Source organism: Myotis lucifugus, unplaced genomic scaffold (assembly GCF_000147115.1).
Source record: "Myotis lucifugus unplaced genomic scaffold, Myoluc2.0 scaffold_108, whole genome shotgun sequence".
NCBI classification, from domain to species: Eukaryota; Metazoa; Chordata; class Mammalia; order Chiroptera; family Vespertilionidae; genus Myotis; species Myotis lucifugus.
In genome coordinates, this window is record NW_005871156.1 from 1,296,817 (window position 1) to 1,320,721 (window position 23,905).

The 23,905-nt window shown below is 44.0% G+C and overlaps 1 protein-coding gene across 1 annotated transcript in view; it reads right to left on the reverse strand.

Moving 5' to 3' along the window:
• Nucleotides 1-23,905, reverse strand: part of ANTXR1 (anthrax toxin receptor 1) — a 217,431-nt gene that overhangs the window by 81,120 nt on the left and 112,406 nt on the right. Inside the window, exon 13 of the mRNA XM_006092977.3 lies at nucleotides 2,900-2,995. Within this exon, the coding sequence (XP_006093039.1) occupies nucleotides 2,900-2,995 (96 nt within the window). The remainder of the gene's footprint in view (nucleotides 1-2,899; nucleotides 2,996-23,905) is intronic.

Sequence of the window (23,905 nt, forward strand, 5' to 3'; positions counted from 1 at the left end):
TATATATATATATATATATACACACACAATATCATACTACTTAGCCATAAAAACAGAAGAAATCCAGCCATTTGCCACAACATGGATAGACCCCGAGGGCATTATGTTAAGTGAAATAAGTCAGGCAGAGAAAGATAAATACAAATACTGTATGATCTCACTTATATGTGATTCTAAAAAAAAAAGAAAAAAAAAGAATGAAGTCATAGGAACAGAGACCAGGTTTGTGGTTGCCAGAGGCAGGAGGATGGAAGGTGTGGGTACTGGGTGAAGGTGATAAAAAGATATGAACTTCCATTATAAATAAGTTCTGGGATGTAATGCACAACATGATGACTTTAGTTAATATACTGTATTGTTTATTTGACAGTTGCTGAGAGTAACTCATTAAATGTTTTCATCACAAGGAAATAAATTTGTAACTGAGGTGATGGGTGTTAATTAAACTTACAGTGGTGATCATTTTGCAATATAACATATATCATTATGTTATGTTGTACAACTCATACAATGTTATATGTCAGTTATATCTCAACAGAACTGGAAAAAAGATTTGCCACTAATATAAATTGAATGACATACAATAAAATATACTTATTATAGTAAATATTTTTAAGTATTAATGGTAGTACACAGAACTTAACTATGTGCCAGGTGCTGTTTCTAAGTAATACACACACACACACACACTATATATATATGTGTGTGTGTACATGTGTGTGTGTATCTATAATAATAAAAGCATAATATGCAAATCGACCAAACAGCTGAACAGCGGAATGACTGTCCGGATGACCTTCTGGACGACCTTCCGGACGAAGCCAGGGCTGCGAGGGTGGCCGAGGCAGCCGGGGTTGCAAAGGCCTACTCTTGCATGAATTGCATGCATTGGGCCTCTGATATATATAATGTAAACTCTGCATCATCTACCTGTAAGGTTGGTGTTCTTATTGTCCTTACTATACAAATGAGGAAACGGGGGGCACAGAGAGGTCAAGTAACTTGTCAACGATCACACAGCTAGTTAAGTGGTAAAGCCTTGCTTGGCTGTTTTATTGTTTCTAGTTGTCCTTGCCCAGAGGTAACTGTTTTTAATAATTAAAGGGACAAGGTGAACAAGAGTGATGCCTACTACACAGAAGCCCTGGTTTCACTGCCTGCTGCCAGCATCAGCAACCCCGGCTACCCGCTTCTTTAAGAGCTCACTGCAAAGTTCTCCCTCCCCACTTCCAGACCTGAAAATGTGCCTTAAAAATTTTTTTGAATCACTATAGAAAGCACTCTGGCTAACTCATGATTCCCCTCCCCCAACTAAAATGGCTGTGCAGCCACAGGTATTTAAAACAACACCCAACTCTTGGGGCTACTATGGTAGGAATCAGTTTAACATGTTGGTGAGATCAGGCCAGTCTGGGTTACACTAGTTGACCCGAGACTCCCACAGGTCCTGAGCCCCTCCCTGCACACACCCACTCTTGTCTGCTGTAAGTCATCTCTTTCCCTCAACACCCACAGGCTTCTGTTGATGCAAGAGCCTCTTTCTTTCCACAAGCTCTTGCCACAAGGATGCACCTTCTGGCTGAGTGTCTCATCTCCTTCATTCCCCTTCTTTAAACTGTCACTCCAAGGTCCTTCCCCTCCTCCTCACATCTAGCACTCCGACGTTATGGTCTTGGTTCAGCTCAGTTCTCCTTACAGATGTGAGTCCCCTTGCACTGTGTGCTGAGTGCTGGCGTTTCAGAGGTAACATGTGACAAGCTCTTGGCTAGAAAGGCTCACTGTGGATCCCCCCACAGGACCCTCCTGGGAAGAACTAAGACACAGGAAGTGGAAGGTGCCATGGCAGCTGGGCAGTGCTCGCTTCGAGCCCGCCTTTTTTTTTCCCCATTTGGCTATTACTCTGTTTGGGCTTTTCCTAGTCTAGGGGCCAGGAAATAGAAATTGGTAGACAGGCAATATCATTTGGGCGTGGCAGGGGAAGGTAGCTTTCTCCAGGCCCTAAGCCAGTGGTTCTCAACCTTCTGGCCCTTTAAATACAGTTCCTCATGTTGTGACCCAACCATAAAATTATTTTCGTTGCTACTTCATAACTGTAATGTTGCTACTGTTATGAATCGTAATGTAAATATCTGATATGCAGGATGGTCTTAGGCTACCCCTGTGAAAGGGTCGTTCGACTGCCAAAGGGGTTGCGACCCACAGGTTGAGAACCACTGACCTAAGCTATTCATGGAGACACTGGTCAGAGCTATGCGGTGACTCCAGATGCGGAGGCAGGTTCTTATTGACCTTGTAGCCAAAGTGCTTAGACCAGTGCAGGGCATACAGTAGCTGTGTCCTGTGAGTGTTAGCTACAAGAAAGAAACAAAGGTAGGCGCCACTCTTTATTGTTAAAAGTAAAGAGTCCTGAGGCATTCTTTCAGATGGGCTGACTGGTTGCTAAGACCACGTGGCCTTGGGAGAGCATCAGCGAGGGCAACTCAACAAGTGTGTGTGTGTGTGTGTGTGTGTGTGTGTGCACGCGCGCGCGCACACAGCACACCATACATACACATGCATATATGCTTATGACATGTCTAATACCACTCATCATTTGCAGTCTTCTGTGGATCCTTCTAAGCACCGGAGCCAGAGCAGCCACCTCAGCTGCTTACCTAAAGGCTGTGTCCATGGGATGTCCCACTTCCTTAACCCGTATGGACTCCTCACCATTCCTGGTTCCATTGAACAATGCCATTTTCATCGGGTTTGTATAAATTGTATAAACACTGCAAGACTTGTCCTCAATGTTTGCAGAGTCTTGTCACCCTATCCTTCTCATGGTCCTGTTAACTCTGTGTCACCCTTGGCTTTGAGTGGCCCGAGGCCTGAGGAAGGAGGAGGAGCTTTGGGCACTTACCACGGTGCAGCAGAGGGGCCAGAACCACCAGAGGAGAGCCAGGGCCAGGAGCAGGAACAGGATCAGCAGGGCGATCGCCAGGATGGAGCCATCGGACTGCGGGGCCAAGAGAAAGGGGGTCAGCCATGGGCAGGCCATGTGTGCAACAAGCCGGCGAGCTCAGGGCGGGGCAAGGCAACACCTGTGCTCTCCCCCTCCCATCACCAATATGCAGATTTAAGGCCCCGAGAAGAGCACAGTTTATCAAGCAAATTGTTGAAACTGCCCATCATTCTGGGCAAACACTCACTCTATGTAGCCAATTCTCATGAGAAAAATATTTGTTGTTTTTTCAATGAGGCCCTGCTCTTCTCTTTGAGCAACATACTGAAGGACCAACCCTGCAAGAGACAGAGCAGTTGCGGCCCAGGCACCTGGGCGTTGAGGTGGCCTACCCCTGCCCATCACTTTGGGCCATCACTCTCTGCCCAGTGACAGCCTCCCACATCCTGGATCTTCCTGAGGCTGTGAATGGAAAGTCTGGGGCTGCCGATAGAAAGCAGTAAAGGGCAGAAGGATGGCAGGGAGCGGAGGGTGGAACAGCTGCTGCTGAACCTGGGAGGGGAGGGTGTGGTGGCTGAGTCAACGCTGCCAAGGTTATGTGAGGGCTGAGGGCCAGGGAGTGAGGCAGGCACTCAAGGCGAATTCCATCCACTTCAAAACGTGCCTAGGCCAGCCCTGAAAATAGACACGATTGTTGTGGCCTGAGATAGTTGTTCACTTTTAGTAAACAGAGATCCTACTCAGTGTTGGGATTCTGGGGTTGCTGGCTCAAGAAGCAGATGTAAGTCTCCTCCACTCTGCCTCCCTCCTGGCTACTGGGAGTGGAAATGGGTGCAACTTTCAGGAGGGGAGGTGGCAAGGGGCTTCCCCTTAGGTAGGTATTAATTGTTACAGGTACTCCTTCTAAGTAAAGCTGGCAATTCCACATTTATCCCAAGAAAACAATCAGGAATGTCTGCACAGATAATAATAATAAAGGGAAAACCTAAATATTTAACAATTAGGGAATGGCTAATTATGCACTATAGAACTACCATGCAGTCAATTACCATGCACACATTTTGCTTTCAAATATTATTTAAATGACATGAGAAACATTCCTGGTATAATTAATGAATTTTTAAATGAGAAAGAAAGATTGAGGAATATTTACTAAAATACTGATAGTTTTGCTGGTAGTATTTTTATGGTATTTTTCTTCTTTCTTTTTTAAAAATCCATTCTTTCTTTAGAAAAAACAAACACCATATTATGAGAAAATAAACTATTGAAATAAACTACTTTAAAAATCTGCATTTAGCGTCCCTCTCGGGTTTTTACCCAGGGTCAGTGGACCGATGCGGTATCCAAATGGGCTCAAACGGACAGAAGGCTGTGACCCTCCTGAAATGACACCCAGGATTTTTGGTGCCTGTGTCTTCATGGGAGCACGGTCAGTTTCTCAAAGCCACCCCTCCGCCCCTCCGCCCCATTTACAGAGGAGGGGGGTGGCCTGTGCAGGGTGACACAGCTGGTAATGGCAGAGCCGGGGCACGACTCACTCCCACTCTGATTGCTCAGCGGGGGCGACTGGAAGCTGTTTAAAGGCAGCTCTTACTCCCTGGAATGTCTTTGACCAAAAGGCCAGGGAACTAAACATCCAGCACCCAGCCAAGACTTGGGAATGCCTGACTGCCCTGAGGGAGCTGCAGCCTTACAGGTGCAGGTGCAGGTGCAGGGCTGGGCAGTGGGCGGGGAGAGAGCACAGGGGCCAGTCGTGGACATGCCGTGGTAGAGAGGATGCCCCTGGACCCACAGCGTTTGTGCATGAGCCACGGCAGAGAGCGATGCTCTTGGGGATGACACAATCATACGTGTTTTCCAAGCTTGTTGTTAGTTAAGGACCTTCCCCTAGATCACTCAGTTTCTATATTCCATGCCCATACAATGGAGATGCTGAACCTCACCTGCCTTATTGCACTGACGTGAGGATAAATGAGCAGTGAGATGGAAGCAGCCATGGCCGGGCAATTGGGATGAAAGCTATCATGTCCAAACATCGAGCTCACCCTCCCTTTATGTCCCCACGACAGAAAACATGGTGGGTATGCTGGGTCATAAATCTGTTTGCACTTGGAATAAGAAGTGGTTTTGGTTACTAAGAGGCTTATAAACAGTGGTCTTTTAGTGCTGACTTATAATTAAGTGAAGACCATAGACTACATTTATTCACATTATACACTCATCTCCCCTCCCCTGATTCTATATTTCCCTTTAGACAGAGAAGCAGAAAGGCTGATGTATTGTGCGGAAATATTTACATTTCCTTCTGGAAGGAGAAGGTTTCTTGTGAAGTGGGGAGGGTGAAGGACCTGGCTCACAAGGGAGAGAGGAGGAAGACCTCCTGGATTCGGATAAAGAGACCTTTGACCCTTCTCCGTCCAGATTTGATCTGCCCCTCATGAACCACAGTTCTCTTTGGCTGTGTCGTTGGAGGACACGTGGGACTCAGAAGGGGCAGATGCAGTGAGGGCACTAGGGAGTGGAAGTGCCTGGGGGCAGGAGCTTCCGGAAGATCCTTTTCCTGCTCTACAGACAGCCCCCCCTATAAAGCCCCCAAATGCACTGCCTGGTACTCAAGATCTTGTAGCCACCATTACACACGAACTGCAAAAGAGCACCATCAAGCACAGGACACACTTTTTTTGATAAACTTAGACCTGAGGCTAATGTGTTACTAGGAGATAACGTGCACACAACCTCCGAGGTTTGTTCATGCATCCGTTCAGCAAATGCTTACTGAGCTTCTGTTCTGTGCCCACTGAGCAGACCTCTGGCGCACAGGATTGATTCGAAGAACTGAGGTGCTCACGGCCTGCTGAGGAGGATGTATCAACAAGTAACCACAGGCAAGGGGCTGTGTGTTATTCAACCGCTGTATACCCAGCACCTCTTATGTGCCAGGCAGTGAACAAAATAGCCACTAGAGAGCTTCTGTTTTGGTGGAATAGGAATAATGATGATGATGATAGTAATAATGGTTACTAGTATAGTTAATATTTACTGAGCACTTACTATGTGTCAGGGACTGTTCTTTCTATGCACTAATCTGCTTCCTATGCATTAGCTCACTTAATTCTCTTTAATAAATTTGTAGATTCAACAATATTGAATCTTGCAGATAAAAATTCCATGGCAAGGACAGGTGAAGGAACTTGCCCAAGGTCACAGGGAGAAGTTGGAATTTAAACCTGGGCAGTGTGGTTCCACAGCTCACAGGTTTAACTAGCAGACTCATGCCCTTAGCAAGTGCGAGGGAACTAGCACTCCATAGAGGAGGTGACACTGGAGCTCACTCACCTGCAGGGCCAAGGAGGGGTTGGCATTCCTGCACAGAAAGGCAAGCACCAAGTGCATGGCACGGAGTGAAAGGGAGGTGGGTTCCCACTGTGAGAGGCCGTGCAAGCCAAGCCGAGCAGCATGGCTTCCATCCTGAGCCAGGGGATCCTTGATGGATTTAACTCAGGACACTGTAATAGGGTTTGTTTCTTGGGAAGCAGCTGTGGAGACTGTAGAGTATGGAGCTGAGGAGAGAAGTATTGTGAGTGTAAGGCCAGGCAGAGGGCTGCTGCAATTCTGCCCAGTTCTCTTAGGACGCCATTTTCCAGGGTCATCTGTCCTGGCTGTGTTCAGTACTGACTTCACTAACATAGCCGACTGTTAGTGTGTGTATCCACCTTCCTGGGACTATGCTAAGTACTGCACACACATCGTCTCATTTAATTAAATGAGCCTCGTGAAAGCAGCCTTGTTGAGGGTCTGTCGTCCCCTCTTGGCAGGTTTAGGAAAATGGAGCCTCAGTGAAGGTCTGTAACTCACCACACACCACTTACGGACACATTTATATGCCTACAGTTTTAATGTTGCAAAACTGGGAACTGAACCGTTATAGTTTGATTTTGGAACCTTGCCTCCCTCCCATTCAACTGTTACACGATTATGTCAGATTTCTAAGAATTCACGTCAGAAATCATCTGTACTTTAAAGACAAACTTTGAGCAGCTGTATGAGAGATTGAGACTGAGTTTGTAATTGCTGCCTCCTCTCTGATGGAAGGAAGCTCACCCACGTGGCCCAGGGTGGGTCAGGTGTCCCACAGGAGACAGCGTGCTGCAGGGCGAAGTTGGAAAGGGGCAGGGACCACAGCAGAGCCTGCTTTCCCCTCAAACATAAGCTCAGCTTAGAGTCAACCAGTAACCTAATGAAGAGGCACTGACCACGCATGTGAGGGGGACTCTGTGTGAACCCTTGAATATACATCAGCAGGTAGTGTAGGGACACATACACCTCTGCACCGTTTCGTAAACGGTATTTGCTTCATTCAGGAACACAGTGCAGTTATTCTCAACCAGGCCCTTCGAATCTTCTCCAAGTTCCAAGATGAAGACCCTACACCCTTGGGTTCTGAGAACTAGGCTTTGCCAGTCGCGGGGAGGCATGTGGGGTGTTCCCAAGCCCACGCAGCAGGGCCTGGCACCCCAAAACCTGGCTCTACCCTGGGCACCGTTCCCTGCTCTGGTGCACAGCCTTGGCTCCTTGGCCTCGGGCCTCTGACTGCTCTCCCAGGTCCCAGCTCACTGTGTGTCGGCACACCCAGTGCTCACTGCCACCTGGTCCCAAAAGCTTCTTCCTGGGTCAGAGCCCAGGAGGGTTATGGGCTCCCTGCTGCTCTCAGCCCGACTCAGGACCTGTGTGTAGCTCGGCCTCTGATGTCCCCCTTTACCAGGGCAAAGGCTGGCCAGGACCGGAGAGACCCCCAGGGCCACAGGGTCACCACAGGCTGAGTGGAGCCATGGAGGTCAGTGTCCCTCTCATGGAATTGCTCAGGCCTTGTCTTGGGTGGCTAGTGGGCAGGGGTGAGGTGCAGGGGTGAGGTGGCCCCGAGAACTCACTCTCGATCCGCCCACCTGTCCTTCCTGAGCCTGCCCACAGGCCTGGAAACGGACCCCTCCCCACTCCAGGCTCTGGAGGAGGAGCCTGAGGCTGGGACCTGCACGGGCCTGACTTTAGGACACAGAGCCAGAAAGAAGCTGACTTGCCCAGCAAATTCTCAGTCTGACACCCGCAGGGCTGGGCAGTCCTGCATGCCATTCACCAGAAACCTTCGAAAAAAGATTTCTGAGGGAGCAAGAAGCTGCAGACGAATAGCCCAAGATTGATTCCTACCATTGTTATTTTCCCAACAGCCTAAATAGCAACACAAGTTAAATTCTTATTTTATTTATTTAAAAAAGTAAAAACACCATGGACATGGGCAATAGAGTAGTGAAGACACGATGGAGTGGGAAGGGGCTGGAAGGATGGGGGTAATGGGAGGGGGGAAAGGGAGATATCTGTAATACTATCAACAATAAAAAGTTTATTTTAAAAATAAAATAAATAAAAAAGTAAAAACAAAGTTTAAAAAATCAGCATAGCCCTTTAATTAAAAAAATAATTTTGGCAAGAGGTGGAGGGCTCTAAGGTATGTGATTGGAGCCGACAGGAAGCATGTGGTACACACGCAGCCTCGGGTGGTGCACCTTCTAGTGGGGGCGGGGATCACTGATTTCTTCAATGAAGAGTGTTATGCCTGTTCCCCTGGCCAACGCTGCAGGGCCAGATGCTCTCACAGGGGCCTCTGTGGGCATGCAGCTGTGTCATCCTGAATATGAGGGCAGGACTCCCGGGTGCTGCTCCTCCCGGGGCGTTTGTGTTAGGATGGCCTTCCATCAAGGCTGTCTGGCCTGAAAGGCCAAATCTCTGCATCCTGGCTTTCTTCGAAGCCTCTGTCCCCAGCTCACCAAGCAAGGACATGCCCTCTAAGACAAGGAGGCATTGTGGTCAAGGGTTCGGATTTGGCAACTTGAATAATGAAAGCACCTCTTACTTGGGAGGTTTCTAGGTAACTTTGGATTTCTGACACATGGCTTGGCGGGGGAGCGCTTGCCTGGGCCTGCCTGCGGTGGGACAGAGACAGGCCGGCCTCCTGACACCAGAGCACCGAGCACTGCTGCTGCTCTTTCGGGCTGGGTTGTGGGTTGCCATGGTCAAGGAGAAGCATGCAATGGAGGGGAATTAGTGGGAGACTGGGGGAATCAGCTGAAAGCAACTTTGTGAAATCCTCCATCTCAAAGTCTGGAGGGAGACCCTGCCTGATGCCAGGCACAGGGCCATCACGGAGCCAGCGAAGGGTCTGCGGTCCGGCCTGGGGGCCTCTCTTCCCCCCTCCCACGTGTCCTTCCATGTCGGGGGCACCCCGTGTATCCCCAGGACTTTCTCTTCCCCTCTACTTATTCCGTAAATAAGGCTGGAGTCTGCCAAGCATGCCGCCCCAAGGAGCAGCACTGTCCTCTTCTGTCCCATGCAGGCAGATTTTGGGGGGACTTGCTGCTTATACAATTTGGGGGGCCTTTTAAAGAAAGAGAACATAAAAATACAAAAGTAAAATACTAAGGGCTCCTCCCTGACCCTTAGAGGAGTCTAGAAGGAACCCTTTCAAATGGGGTCTCTGAAGCTAAGCTTCACCAGCCTCCTGCTAACAGTGCCCCTGGCTGTAAGTTTTCCCCAGACAGGCCCCATGCCCACGGCGAGGCTGGGAAATCTATTGAATTCTGGGCTTCGGTTTCCAGCCCACTTGCTGCCACTCAGCATAGGCTCCAGCCCACAATAATAAAGGCAATATTGGGACTTTCATCTACCATTTCTGTTTTCACATGTTTTATTGCCCCCCACTATAGTGACCCCCAATACCTCTTAGTTTAACTTACCCCAGGATGGGTCCTGGTAATGGTAACAATTACCTTTTGACAACAGAGGACACACAAATGATCAGCAAAGGTGTCACCAGAGCCCTCACTGTTGGTGGTGGGTTTGTCGTAGTTCTAGGCTCAGTTTGCAGATTCTGAGTATTAACACTGAGTTACTGAAGATACTCAGAGTTTTTTACTTTTTAAAAGATATTAGACTATCTTTTAAACATGTAATGTGAAAGAACGCGTTAGCAGGCTTATCCTGCCACATTGAAGGAATATTAGACAAACTCTGCCAAAATGATGACAGGAGATTAGCTGATGATCCATTAGAGCTTCGTAAAGCTGGCAATACTGTGTTCCCTGGATTCAGCTAGTAAATGATGATGGTACAGGGCACCCCAGGATGACCCAAGGCGGGTTTGCTATGGGGAGATGCTGCCCAGTGGTCCCTCTTCCTCCCTCCTGTGCCTGTCCCTGCCCCCCTCTCTCTGGTATTAGATGAGGTTGTCTTTGAAGTCCTCAAGGGAAAGAGACCTTTTAGCCAGAGGCAGCTCCTGTCTATGACCTTGTGATTTCATAGCAACCTGCTTGGTCTAAATACCAAAGAAGCCATCCTGGTGAGAGGGAAAGATGCAGAGATAAAGGAATGAGGAATGAGGAAAGTCCTGACTTGTCCTGCTCAGATGGGAGACCTGTGAGCAGTGAGAGGAGAGTCAGCCCGGGGAGGAGGGTGGGTGGAGGGCCCCGCTGGGCCTCCCTCTGCTCCCCTCCCTCCCAGGGCAGAGGCTGGCACTCTGGAGGCATCACATTCCAGGGCTCTGAAGTGGAATTTAGAACCATCCTCAGCAGCTGGTCTGAGCTCTGCTTCCTGCCCAGACAAAACTGGCAGAGCATGGGCAAGTTTTATTTTGAAAGATGAAATTTAAGTCGTTTGACTGCTGCTGAGAAGTTCTGGATGGGCAAGTCCAGAGACCAGAATTCTCTCTCTCTCCCAGAGCTCATATATTCTGACTGTTATTTCTGGAAGTGGCCTTAGCAATTCTAACTTCTCTGCACACTCCATCCTGTATTTTATTGGAATTCTATTCCCCTGGCATCTGTAACAGTATTCTCCTAAGCCCCCTTCCTCCTATCTCTGATTATTCCTTGTTTACCTTCCCTGTGGGCTTCTCTTTGTATGTAGTTCTTCAAATGTTGGCATGCCCCATGGATCCATTTTTTAAAATGTATATACCATTTATTTTGCCTGAAGTGTTTATCTACTTTCTTACACTTTAAAAATTGTAAGATATATATAATTTGCCTTTTAAACCACTTTTAAGTGTACAATTCAGTGGCATTTAGTATATTTATGGTGTTGTACAAGTCATGGATGCAATCTTGTCCATCCTGTCTTTTCTTTCTAAAACTTTCCACGGGCTTTCATTTCCTTTCATAGTTTAAACTCTCATCTAGATATTGATGACTTAAATCTTTATCTCTAGCCTTGATCTCTCCTCATGCTTTAGGTCAGAGTTAGGGTCATTCAACTGTCTGGTAAGTCCTATTGCTACCTCAATCGTGTCCATGAGTTACGCATATCTCTCTATATAAAAGCCTAAATGACCAGCCAACCAGCCAACCAGCCGGTAGCTATGATGTGTACTGACCACCAGAGGGCAGACACTCAATGCAGGAGCAGAAACCACAGGCATGGAAACATGGAACAGACTGATGAATCTCAGAGGGAAGGGGGGGGGAGCGGGAAGAGATTAACCAAAGATCTTATACTCATACTAGAGGCCTGGTGCATGGATTTGTGCACTGGTGAGGTCCCTCTGCCTGGCCTGTGGGGATTGGGCCGAAACTGGCTCTCCAACGTCCTTTGAGGGGTCTCGGATTGTGAGAGGGTGCAGGATAGGCCGAGGGACCCCATCGGTGCACGAATCCGTGCACCGGGCCTCTAGTATGTATATAAGTTCTTTGGTTAATCTCTATCCACCCCTGTCTACTCCATCTCCAACACCATTGATTAGGTGTTGAAACCTAAGATTTCTTTCCTGAATAGTTGCAGTTATCTCTTCACTGGTTTCTCCACCACCATTCTTGCTGCCCTGACTTACATCCTCTGTAAATCTACAGTCATCTATCTAGAACAGGGGTGGGCAAACTTTTTGACTCGAGGGCCACAATGGGTTCTGAAACAGGACCGGAGGGCCGGAACAAAAGCTTGGATGGAGTGTTTGTGTGAACTAATATAAATTCAAAGTAAACATCATTACATAAAAGGATATGGTCTTTTTTTTTTTTAGTTTTATTCATTTCAAACTGGCCGGATCCGGCCCGTGGGCCATAGTTTGCCCACGGCTGATCTAGAATGTTATTCTGACAGCTCTGCCTACCCAGGAACTCTTTAACAGCTCTTCACTGTCTGTATGAGTTCTTCACATTTGAGAATTTGATTAAAGTGATACACTCCTCCCTCAGAAAGTACACGTTCACATTTACACACAAGCTTACAAACTTCGATAACAATTTCAGGGGGTTGGGATTCATCAAATACCCAGAATCCATTTTTGGACCTCTAGGTACAAGAGTCCTTAGGCCACACAAGGTCCTTCACAACCAAACCTCTCTTATTTCTCCAACCTCCTCTCCCACCATTTTCTTCTTTATACTTTGTGCTTTGTCTAAACTAAACTGCATATACTTCCCTGTATACACCTTGCTGCTCTCATGTTCTTCTCCCTGAAACACCCTTTCTTCTTTTTATTGGTTGGTTAACTATTTCTCATCTTCAACTCTTTGACCAGTCACCACCTGACTCATTCATACCTTACATATTTATTGAAAACCTATTATGGGCTAGGTCTTCTACAGCACTAACATTAAAGATGGACATGGTCTCTCCAGTCACAGACCTTATAGTTGAGTGGGGAACAGACAAGTAAATACCACCACTCAACTCTGAGTTTGTGCTCCCATTTTTTATTATGTCTCTATCTTAGCTTCTATTGTATATCATAGAAACTAGAGGCTCAATGCACGCAATTCATGCACTCGGGGGTGGGGGGAGTGTCTCTCAACTCAGCCTGTGTCCTCTTGCAGTCTGGGAGCCCTCGAGGGATGTCCAACTGCCGGCTTAGGCTCACTCCCCACCACCACCGCTGCACTCGCCAGCCATGAGCCTGGCTTCTGGCTGAGCAGTGCTTTCCCTGTGGGAGCGCACTGACCACCAGGGGCAGTTTCTGCGTTGAGAGTGTGCCCCCTGGTGGCCAATGCGCATCATAGCGACCAGTCGTTCCACTGTTTGATCAATTTGCATATTAGCCTTTTATTGTATAGGATTATATTATTATATGCTTGCCTGTCTCAGACATATGCCCCTAGAGGACATATATCTGACTTTACTCATCTTTGTAACTTTGAGATATAGTAAAGTATTTTCAATATAGGACTAAATAGTCACTCAACTTATTAAGTTGAGGGGAATGAGAATTTAGGAGGTTAACACCTTCTAGTGGGGGGGCAGACATGGCACTGGAGCCAATGTTGCCTGAGGCGGCTCACCTCCCCCTCCATGGCCCCATCACTAGACACAGCTCACCACTCTCACTACAAAGAGCTTGGGCTTTGGAGTCAGGAAAAGATGATCTAAATCTGAATTTTTCCACTTATTAATATGCAGACTTTGGGTAAGTTACCCAACTTCTCTTAACCTTCCTTTTCTCTACATATATGAAATTGAGATATTTCTATTTTCAGGATTAATTTGATATTTACTTCTATGCGTAAAGGTCCTGGCACATGGCCATCCTTCAATAAATGTGACTTCCCTTTCCATTCTCCCCTGCCCAGGCCATGATCCTGGTGATGTGCCAAGGCTTGGCCTATGTAAATGAATTATAGTCTTGTGAACATCATGCTGATTCTGACTGGAGCTATGGTGTTGATGGGTGACACCAGGTTACATATTTGGGAAACCACAGGCCCTCAGATTATTTTCACAGTGTCAAGGAAAGGGAAACCAAGTGGGTTTTCCAATGCTAAATTTAATATCCCTCATTATAGTAAAGTTGATCAAACATTAATGAGAGTGAAACATAATCAAACATTATGATTCGTTCTTGCTACCTGAGAGGTAATCTGGGTGAGAAATGAGAATGAAATTGATAGATATTGGATTCCTTAACCCATAAAGTAGGCCGTACAGAAAAACTACGAGGTGAGAATTACCTATGCCTTTGTGGAACTCTGAAAAGCATGGCTAAAGCAGTGAGGCTGTCCACACAGTGCACATGGCAGAACTCCGGCATCCACATGAATCTAATTCCAAACCAGTGGCTTTGGATGCTGGAGACTCTCCAATGATGTCGCCATGGCTCAAAGCATTCTGAAACACCTCCCTTGGAACTGTTTTTGAAACCACTGTATAGGCCACAAAAAGAAAATCTTGCACCTTCTGAGTCATGCTTTGTTTTTCACCAAGGAGGTTCCCAGATCGATAACCCACCATTCATCATTCATCATGCCTACAACTTCTGGGTTGTTTTGAAATCAAATGATGAGGATGTTCTCCTATTGCCCTAAGGAGGATATTCAAATACTGTGCCTTCAAAGTTATGGCCATTTCAGAGCAGGAGTTCAGAAGATAGTTGTAATAGTGACAGTGTTGTTGGAGAAAGGGCATGACCTTCCAAGGTAAATATTTTGAAGGAGTGGCAATAATTTGGATATAAATTCTAGTTCGCTATAAATCTCATTACCAGAAGGACGTAGATAAGCCACCATTCGTATGTGATTAAGGGGAAGATGGATGCCACACTCCTACAAAGGCAAGCTTTGAGGTCCTCTGTATCAAGGTTGTCCAGCATCATCTCGAATCCTGTTGTCACCCTGACTTATTAGAGACATTTCATGTTGTTCATAATGGCGAGAGTGGTCATAAGTAAATCTTGGATTCATTCAGTACTTTCTTTTCTCTCCATAAAATGCATAGAGCTTGTTAATCAAAACCAGTTTTTAGAAAATAATGCAGACAAGATGTAGCTCGTTAGTACTCAGAATGCCTTATTTCCTGTGAGTAGGTTGCTGAAATAGGATTACCAAGAAAAGTTTATTTAGTAATTTCTAACACTGATACTAGAAGAGAAAGGCTAATTTCTTGTTTTCATTTTTTGTTCCATTAGAAACAGGGATTTGCCTACTTGCCCTTAGTGTAGCTATTTATTTAATGTACTAGTATATGCTCAATTGGTCTTACAGATCATCCCTTTCATATTGGTCAGCATCATGATTACTTGTTTCCAGTAAGTAAGCATGCCTACTGCCTACTGTTGGCTCTTGCTTTAGATTATGAACTCAAGAAGTTCATGCCTATGGGTGGCGCTTCATAGAGACAGATGCTACCAGTGATTACATGATGAACGATTCCTTAAAACAATGTCTCGAAATTGTGTAATAGGTTATCAGGAAACCAACAAATCATTTTCTATTGTTTCTAACACACTCTTGGCAATAGGAAACACAGAAAGATGAAAAAATCATCCTCCAATCCTGGAAGATGTTATCACAGTCCAGTTAGGAAGTGAGGGCTGACTCACAGGGCTCGTTTAGAAGCAGCATAGAACTGTGTTGTTAAACTCTAAATGATGCTACAACCCACAGTGCTTGAGCTCAGAGCACAGGGAGTTCAGGAGGCTTGCCAAGGTCAGTGAGGCATTCTGGGACAGGTCCAGGAAGCACTTGGCCGGCCTTGAAGCCACGGTGAGATTTGGGGAGGTGGAGAGATGAGAGGGCATGCCAGAAGGAAAGTAAAGTGTGATCAAAGGCACAGAGGTAGGAATGAACATAATTTTCTTTAGGGTGAGGATATATAAAATGAAAATGTTGGATCACCAGCAAAGATTTTTATTAGGGTTCAGTAAATTCACAAACTTTAAGGCCAGCAATTCGGGGTCAACTGAGGCTGCCGGGTTGGATTCTATCATGCAGCATTTGTTAGATTTTTATTTTGGTTGCATTTGTTCCTTTTATATACAAACAATCTCAAGCTTTATAGATACCCTTGCTAAGACCATGAATTTCAGCCACGCAGGGAAAATAAAATTCTTTCATACTTCTTGGCCTACAGATGAAGCAGTTTTCCTGATGCTTGGTTGTGTGTAAAAGAGACCCAGAAATGTTTCAGTTGTCAATTATGCAAGTGCTTTTTAATTAAAAACAAAACAAAACACAGGAACAAAACATTAAGCTCTCTGCTTTGGGCACTGACTAAACTAAAATCTGTTTTAGCAACCACAGCAATGGCAAAAGGGTGTTAGTTATGTATAGCTTGTGGCACGGAATCTTCTTTTGGGAATATATAAATTAAATGACTAATTTTTGGATTTCCTTGGTGCACTAATGAATAGGTGAGAAGCTGGTTGCTTTGCAGAGGCAAAATGTTTATATACTTTCATGTGACTTTGTCATTCTATAGGGAGCAGAGGGAAGTTGGCCTCTTTTGGGAGTGCAAGCAATACAAATTATGCCGATCCCAAATAATATCCTGATTACAAGGTACATGTAATGAACCCGGGGGATGCTGTGATTTGGTGCAATGTGACTATAAAGTGCCAACTAAGACAATATGGTCCGAGGCAGGCTGCTCTCACCTCCAGTTCTGTGACAGCCTAGTCCACTGATTTAGCCAATTGTTGACCATTTAAAGAGTTGGCAATTATTTTAGTGTTGGTAGAAAGTAGATCCTCTCAGGTTCTCTGCTTTATGGTCCTATTTCCCAAACTGTTCATCTCTTCTCTCTTCCCATCCCCCCACCTCCCACCCTCTCTCAGTCTCTCGGTCTCCCCTCCCCACCCACTTTTTGGAGTCTCTTTAAATTGTGCACTTTGTCCTACAATTGTTTTTTCTTTCAGTGGAATTCACTAATCCAGAATGCTCAACCCAAAAGATTCAGCTGTTTGAAACAGCCCCAATAACCCAGGAGTAGGCATTAACGGACACATTGGTCATTCACTAAAACTTGTGTACTCAGGGCATATATTTATATATTTACAAATATATAAAATAAGAATTCTTATCTCTGCATAAGAATTTGAGACACGATTGCCTGGTTATCTAATATCTGGGCTCCCAGAAGCATAAACTATCAAATTAGAAAGGGAGGGTGCACCTTGAATGGAAGACACATGAATGATACCTAGAAGTGAGAGGCCAGGAGAAGCAGAACCATAAACTTAAAAAACATAGTGGTCAGTAAGAAGGCCACTCTAGGAACAAACAGCCTCAAAAATGGAGGGTTTCATAGTATTTTGACAAATTGTAGTGCATGATAGCAATGGCAGAGAGTAAGATGTGAACATTGTACAATATTTCATGACATCTCTTTTGAGTGAAAAGGTTTCCATAGCAGGGAAGACCTAGGAGTAGATGGGAATGAACTCAATTTGCAGGCGTTTCCCTGGTTCCCTAGGTTAATGATCTCACTCCAACCCGCCCCCCACCCCAACCTGAGACAATGAGTTGGTCCCCCCTCCCATCCAGAACTGACTAGTGAAAACACAGTCCTTTAGATACATGTCTATTTCTCTTTTTCACCACTCCTGCCCCACCTAATAGTTTTCTTTACCTATCTTGTTTTCTATTCTTTTTTTAAAAAAATTATTTTTGTCTTATTTTTTTGGAGGGGTTTAATCTGTTGCTCTTCTCTACCATCTTGAGGTCATCCATGTTTTGCTAACTTTTCTTTTCTAATATAAACATTTAAGGCTACAAATTTCCCTCTCAGACCACTTTAGCCACATTCCACAAATTTTATGTGGCATATTCATAATTGACTAGTTTTCCTTATTTCCCAATTTCCAGTATAATGTTACTTTGACTTATAAAAGATTCAGGTGTGTGTTTGAAATTTCCAAACACATGAGATTTTCAATATTGATTTGCAATCAATTTTTAGTGGACCTTTTTGGTCACAAAACACGGTCCATATGACATGAGCTTTTTGGAATTTGTTGAGACTTTGACTTAAGGTCTGATATATAGCTACTTTTTATAAATACTCAAAGTGTGCTTGAAAAGGAATAGGCATTCTCTCAAGATGCAGGTTTCCTGTAGATGAGTGGTTCTCAACCTTCCTAATGCCGTGACCCTTTAATACAGCTCCTCATGTTGTGGTGACCCCCAACCATAAAATTATTTTCGTTGCTATTTCATAACTGTAATTTTGCTACTGTTATGAATCGTAATGTAAATATCTGATATGCTATATGTGTTTTCCGATGGTTGTGACCCACAGGTTGAGAACCGCTGCTGTAGACGGTAAGCCCTGCATAGCACTCCGGGCCATCTCACAAAGGCGGCTGTAATGTGTTGGTGATCAGCTCCTGCCCTGTCTGCCACTCTCCAAAGGAGAAAAGCCAGAGTTCTTATTTTCTATTGTGGATAGGGGTGGGAAGTGGAGAGGAAGTGACTGATACGTGATGTTCAGCATGCATTTCATTACTTTACTTTTGGTACAGTACAGAGTGATGGGAAAGATTTCACTGAATTTAAGATGCATCCATTGTAGGATACCTCATTATGAGCCACTAGGAACAAACACTGTCAATTAAATTATGCTACATTATTGATTATATGAAACATATATTTCAGTGGTTAAAATGTGAAAAAAGTGTGCCTTAGATTGATGAAATAATGGTATTTTTTTCATTAACCTTATAATTGCATAACCCCCATTTAATTCAAACAAAAATTCTGGACCCTACCTAGAACATTTTGCTGTAGCCTTATTGTGTGGCCACTAGATCACGTGTAATTACATTATCCAAATATATTTTATTAAATTTTTGGCTGCTTGATCTATTAATTACTGAGAAAACTGTACTTAAATCTTCTCCTGTAATGGTGGATTCATCAATTTCTCTTCATGGTTTTGGCAATATTTGCTTCATATATGCTGAGGATAAGTCATTAAATGCAGACTAGAATTATAACTTCTAGGTTAACTGCTCCTTTTAACATTGTGTAATGGTCTTCTTTATACCAATAATGGTTTTGTTCAACCATAAAGTATATTTTACCTGATATTAATATAGCTACACTAATTTTATTTTGGTATTTGCCTGACATAATTTTTCTCATACTTTTATTTTCAACCTTTCTATGTTTTTATATTTTTGAATGTATATGTATTGTAAATAGCATATAGTGGCTGTTGTTTTTTTAAAACACAATTTGCTATTCTGTGTTTTTTAACTGCTGAGTTTGATCCATTACATTTATCTTGGTTATGGATTGTTTGGATTTAACTTTTATTTCTAAAAATAAATATTACCATCTCACTATGTGCTTATCACAGCATTTTCTGAGGCATAGATTCAGAAAAATTGTTTTTGTTCTCACTTACTCTCAAAATAAGGAAATTTCAAACTTAGGGGAAACATTCTTTAAAATACTTAGCGATTAAAATACTGAAAGTCAATTGCTCAAACATCCAAGAAAAACAAATCAGCACGAATCCTCCAAAACATATTTGAAAAGATATTTTTATGCATACAAGGGTTATCAAAATAGAGATGTTGGCAAACTATTGATATTTCAGTTCATAAACAACATCTGAGAGCTGAGTTTTGCATTTTGATATTCCCGTGGTCTTTTGCTTTTCCTAATGACAGTACAAAAAACCACAGGTCATCTTGTTAAAATAATAATAAAAAAATACTAGAACATTGTAAAAAGACCTTGAATTTGGATGGCTCTACTGAGATCAGCTAATAAATAGGCGAGAATGATTTGTGAGTGGTATAACAATTGTTTGTAAACGGAAGGTTGTGCTTTGAGGTTACTTGACAACAAATTGTTCTCAGGAGGAGTTTTAAGCACCCTCTGGTCTGAAATATCATCTCCTTAGTATTAGGTGGAGGTTGGCCAATCTGAATCTCACTAAGAGAAGCCGTCTCCAGTGTTCCCAACAAAAGGTTCTCATATTTATTTTCAAAACATCAAAGGTAAACTCATTTGTTACACTCTATAGGGTGGATCGTGTTTGCCTTACTCCTTCACTAGCATACTTTTTGTTCTAGAATTACAGACTCTCAGCATAGGAAGGAGTCTGAAAGCTTTTCTAGTTCAATTGCCTATCTGATGCATGATGGTGTTTACATAATTCTGCCCAATTGTCAAGTTGCCTGTGCTTGAATACAACCATACCAGGGAGCTCCCTCCCTCCGGGAACCATTTAGAAAGACTAAAATCTGAGCCACAAGCTGTGTCTATTGGCCTATTCTACTGCTTGGATCTATACAGTCAAAGCAGATGTACAAGTTTCAGGGTAGCCTTTCAAATATTGAAAATGGCCACTAAGTCTTTCCTCATGCCTCCAGGCTAGAGTTCCACTTCTATAAAATATTCTACATAATCGACCATATTTGGCATTATTTTTCAATTATTCAGTTTCTCTCGGCTCTCTCTGATGTGTTCTTTTATTTAATACAGTATTTGAGTGGATATTTGGCTTCACCAAGGTGAGAGGTTCCATGACTTCTTTAGACTGAGACACCAACTGCTGTTAATTCAACCAGAAGTCCGCGTCTCTTTGGGAAACACATCACTGAACTGATTCTTACAGAGCCCACACCATCCATGCAAGGAGACTCACATTGAGTACTTACTATGTACCAGGCCCTGTGCCAACTATTTAAAGACCAGGATTGAACTGATCCCAAAGCTCATGTTTGTTCCCACTTGTTCCCACTTTTCTTCTCCGACTAAGTCTTTCCCCTGTGCTTTGCTAAGCTACATCTTTCAAAGGACATATCACCTAATAAAGGCCATCCTTTTTTGAGGGCTGAGTATGAAATATTGATGAGTCACTTGTAGCCCTAGGGTCGTGGATTGGTCACATTTGGTGCAAAGTTCCCGTCAGCCCGCAAAATGTAAAAGCACACTGGAGCCTATTCCCCTTCCATGACCAAATTTATAGATCAGTGGTATCCAAATTAATGCTAGTTTGTTAATATACTTGGAACATACAAGTGCCAGATTCATCTTGTGAAAAACGGACAGGTGGGCATGGGAGCAAGTCGGCCAGGAAGTGGGATAATGTTAGGGTGAAGGAGTCTATGCAAGGTCAGCCTCCTATTTCCCCTCCATTCCAGTCTCCCCCTACTCTTCCAGGCCATGTGAAAAAGGGACAGGTGGGCGTGGGAGCAAGTTGGCCAGGAAGGGGGATAATGTTAGGGTGAAGGAGTCTATAGGGGAAAGTCAGGGTGTGGGCCCTGGTCCTGTCCTCCTAGATTAGTTTTTGGGAAGGGGCTTGTCTTCTCCAAGGGTCGTTTCTTAGAATTGCACCAACAGTTGAGGGAGGGTCTTTTTGGGGAAGACTTTTTGGGCTGAGCAAATCATGAGCTGCTCATGTTATTCCTGAATGTCCAGAATGATTAGTCCAGCTCCCCTTGCAAGAAGGTGAACACCTTCTTGGGTAACTGGGAAGTAATCTACTGGACCATTAAAGGGACAGTCCTGAGAATGCACTTGCTTGTGTCAATTTACTTATCCAAAGGCTTGTGAATCTGGAACAGATGGGGAATTTCTGGATGCCTGTGTGATATTTGTCTTTTATACCCCAAAGTGTATAATATTTACCTCTTGGAGTATACATCCTGCCTTGTAAGCTATGCTGTAGGATTCCGAGGTGAAGGCCTAGCTATTTTTTGAGTTCCTAACATTTTGCCCATAGTCCTATTTAAATACATATGGGTCTTGCTCTTTGGTCCCATTTGCTAGCAGCAACCTCTTCCCTATACTTTCCTTAATGAAGAGACCCACATGCTTATAGCTATTGGCATGAATTATCCATCCCAAAGATAGCTACCTATTTTGATTGATGGACTGTTTTGCTGACCTTGGAAGAGAAATAGAAGAAAAATGCCTTCTCTGATTTCTACTTTTTCTGAAAAGCATGCAATAATTTTTTATTATGTTGGAAGGCAAGATTGCCACCTCTCAGCACAGGCTACTGGATTCACTCCCTAACAGGCTGGTGAAATTCAAGAAATTTTGGCAAGGGCAGACATGCCAACTCTCTGTTTACCTAGATAGCCTTATGACTACAAAACTGGGCTGGGTTTGTATTTTTCTAGGTTTATTTCAAAACAATCAGTAACAGAATTTAACTGACTTACAAAACAGACCCAGGAAGTTGCCTAGGACAGAAGTTTGCAGACAGTTCTGGGATATGTCCCTGCCCTCCCTTTGCAGTCTGTCTTAGCTGCAGCCACTGTAACCTCCATCTCTGGGCTCCAGAACACCCCTTTCTGAGCCAGCCCTGATCAAGGCAGTTCATGAACTTTCAGCCTTGGCTGGCCACAGTAGTAGAACTTCCACAGCCTAAGTTTCTAGTATTCCAGGGTGAGCTCAGGCCATGACATTGTTCCCCAAGCTTTTCTGAGGTTACCTAGATTCTTTTATTTATTTATTTTTTTAGACAAAAGATGTTTATTTCCTGAATGAGGAGAAATTGTAAGTTATCATCAAAACTGCATTATGTTTACATTTAATATTAAAGAAATTCCAAAACATGGTAGATAAAGAAGGCTTTTCCAACTGATCCCAATTGTTTTGTCTCTGATCCCTGCTGTTGCCAAATCCAACCAATTACAGCCAAAGTGGCCCAGAACATGCCTTTACCCAGGCCACACCCTTAGCTAACCCTAGTACTTTCTCCATGACCCAGTTCACTCATCATGTCTTTTGTGAACCCTTCTTTGATTCCCCAGACACTACACTTCCTGGTATCACTGGGCTGGGCATTGTTCATTTCTCTATTAAAGCACTTGCTGCATTAAATTACAAATCCTTGGAGTACTTCTTTGTTTCCCATGTATTTATATCTTTGTGTTCCCTGGACTTAGCAAAATGAGTAACTTAGATTCTGTATAAGTTTCTATGGTTCTACCTAGTATCCGGCCTTGTGCTGTAGATTTTCATATACAAGGGGCCTGCCCTGAATCTTGACCCAGTTGAGTGGGCTATTTGCAGACCCCTTTCTCCAGGTATGCACCCCTGACAAGGGTATGCTGCTACAGGAGCTGGTGCTGTTCTGTAGAGGTTTCTGACTACTGCCCTGCCTGGGATCACTGGTTGTCATTTCCCAATTGGGAGATTTTTTTTTCTTCTTAAATTATGCGCAAGCTCCCCATGCTTCTTGTATGTGCATATTGGATTACTGACCATCTTCTCTGGAAGCCTCTACTTCAACCAGCTCAGTGTGTTTTAATCCTACTTCATCCTGGCTTTCTTCTCCTCCTACCAGCAAGTGCCATCATGGTCTCAGTATGATCCTTGAATAAGTCTATTCCTTCATTCTCTCAGTCACCAGCTATCTACTAACTACTATGCACAGGCATTGTGCCAGGTGCTGGGTCGCAATGGTGAACATGACGCAGCCTTTGTTTTTCCTCCAGAAGCATATGGGCTACACTTTACATGAGAGGCAATTGATCTTTCCATTGTCTGTGCTTTCTTTACACTGTCTCCAGCTGTTTCCAAACTCATAACCTACCTCTGCATGGCAGCTGGAGACCCACATTCTTGTGAGACACTGGGAACTATGACGCCTTAAAAACAATACAGATGATACTCGGGCTCACTCTTCCTGAAACAATGAGTAGAGGAAGGGAAGGAACGACTTGGACTATGGAAACGAGGCATTTGGAGAGAAAGTTTTGCAGTCTTTGTCTGGCAACACAAAAAGAGAAGGTCCCTAGACTGGACATATGGGCCAAAATTATTTTTTTAGGCAAATTCCTAGTTTTATAGCAGAAAATATGATCCAAAAGTAAGAATATAAAAGAGAGGTTTCTGATTTTAGAATCTTGGAATTCTTAAATGAATGGAATTAGGAATAAATCAAGAGAGAAAATTCATTTTTCTTAAATAGATTTTAATAATTTTTTTCTAAACTTTGGAGGACAATTAGAGTCAGGTAAGTAGAAAGATAAGATATCTGAATGTTTATGACTTACTTGGAAAACTTACTGAAGAGCAAAATCCTGGGCTCCCTACCCAATAAATTCTGATTCATTTGGGCTTTGCAATCTTGGTACTATTGACACTTTGGACTAGATAATTCTTTGTAATGTGTGTGTGTGTGGGGATTCTTCCTTGTACATTGTATGTTTTCTCTCTTTCTCTCTCAAAAATCTATAGA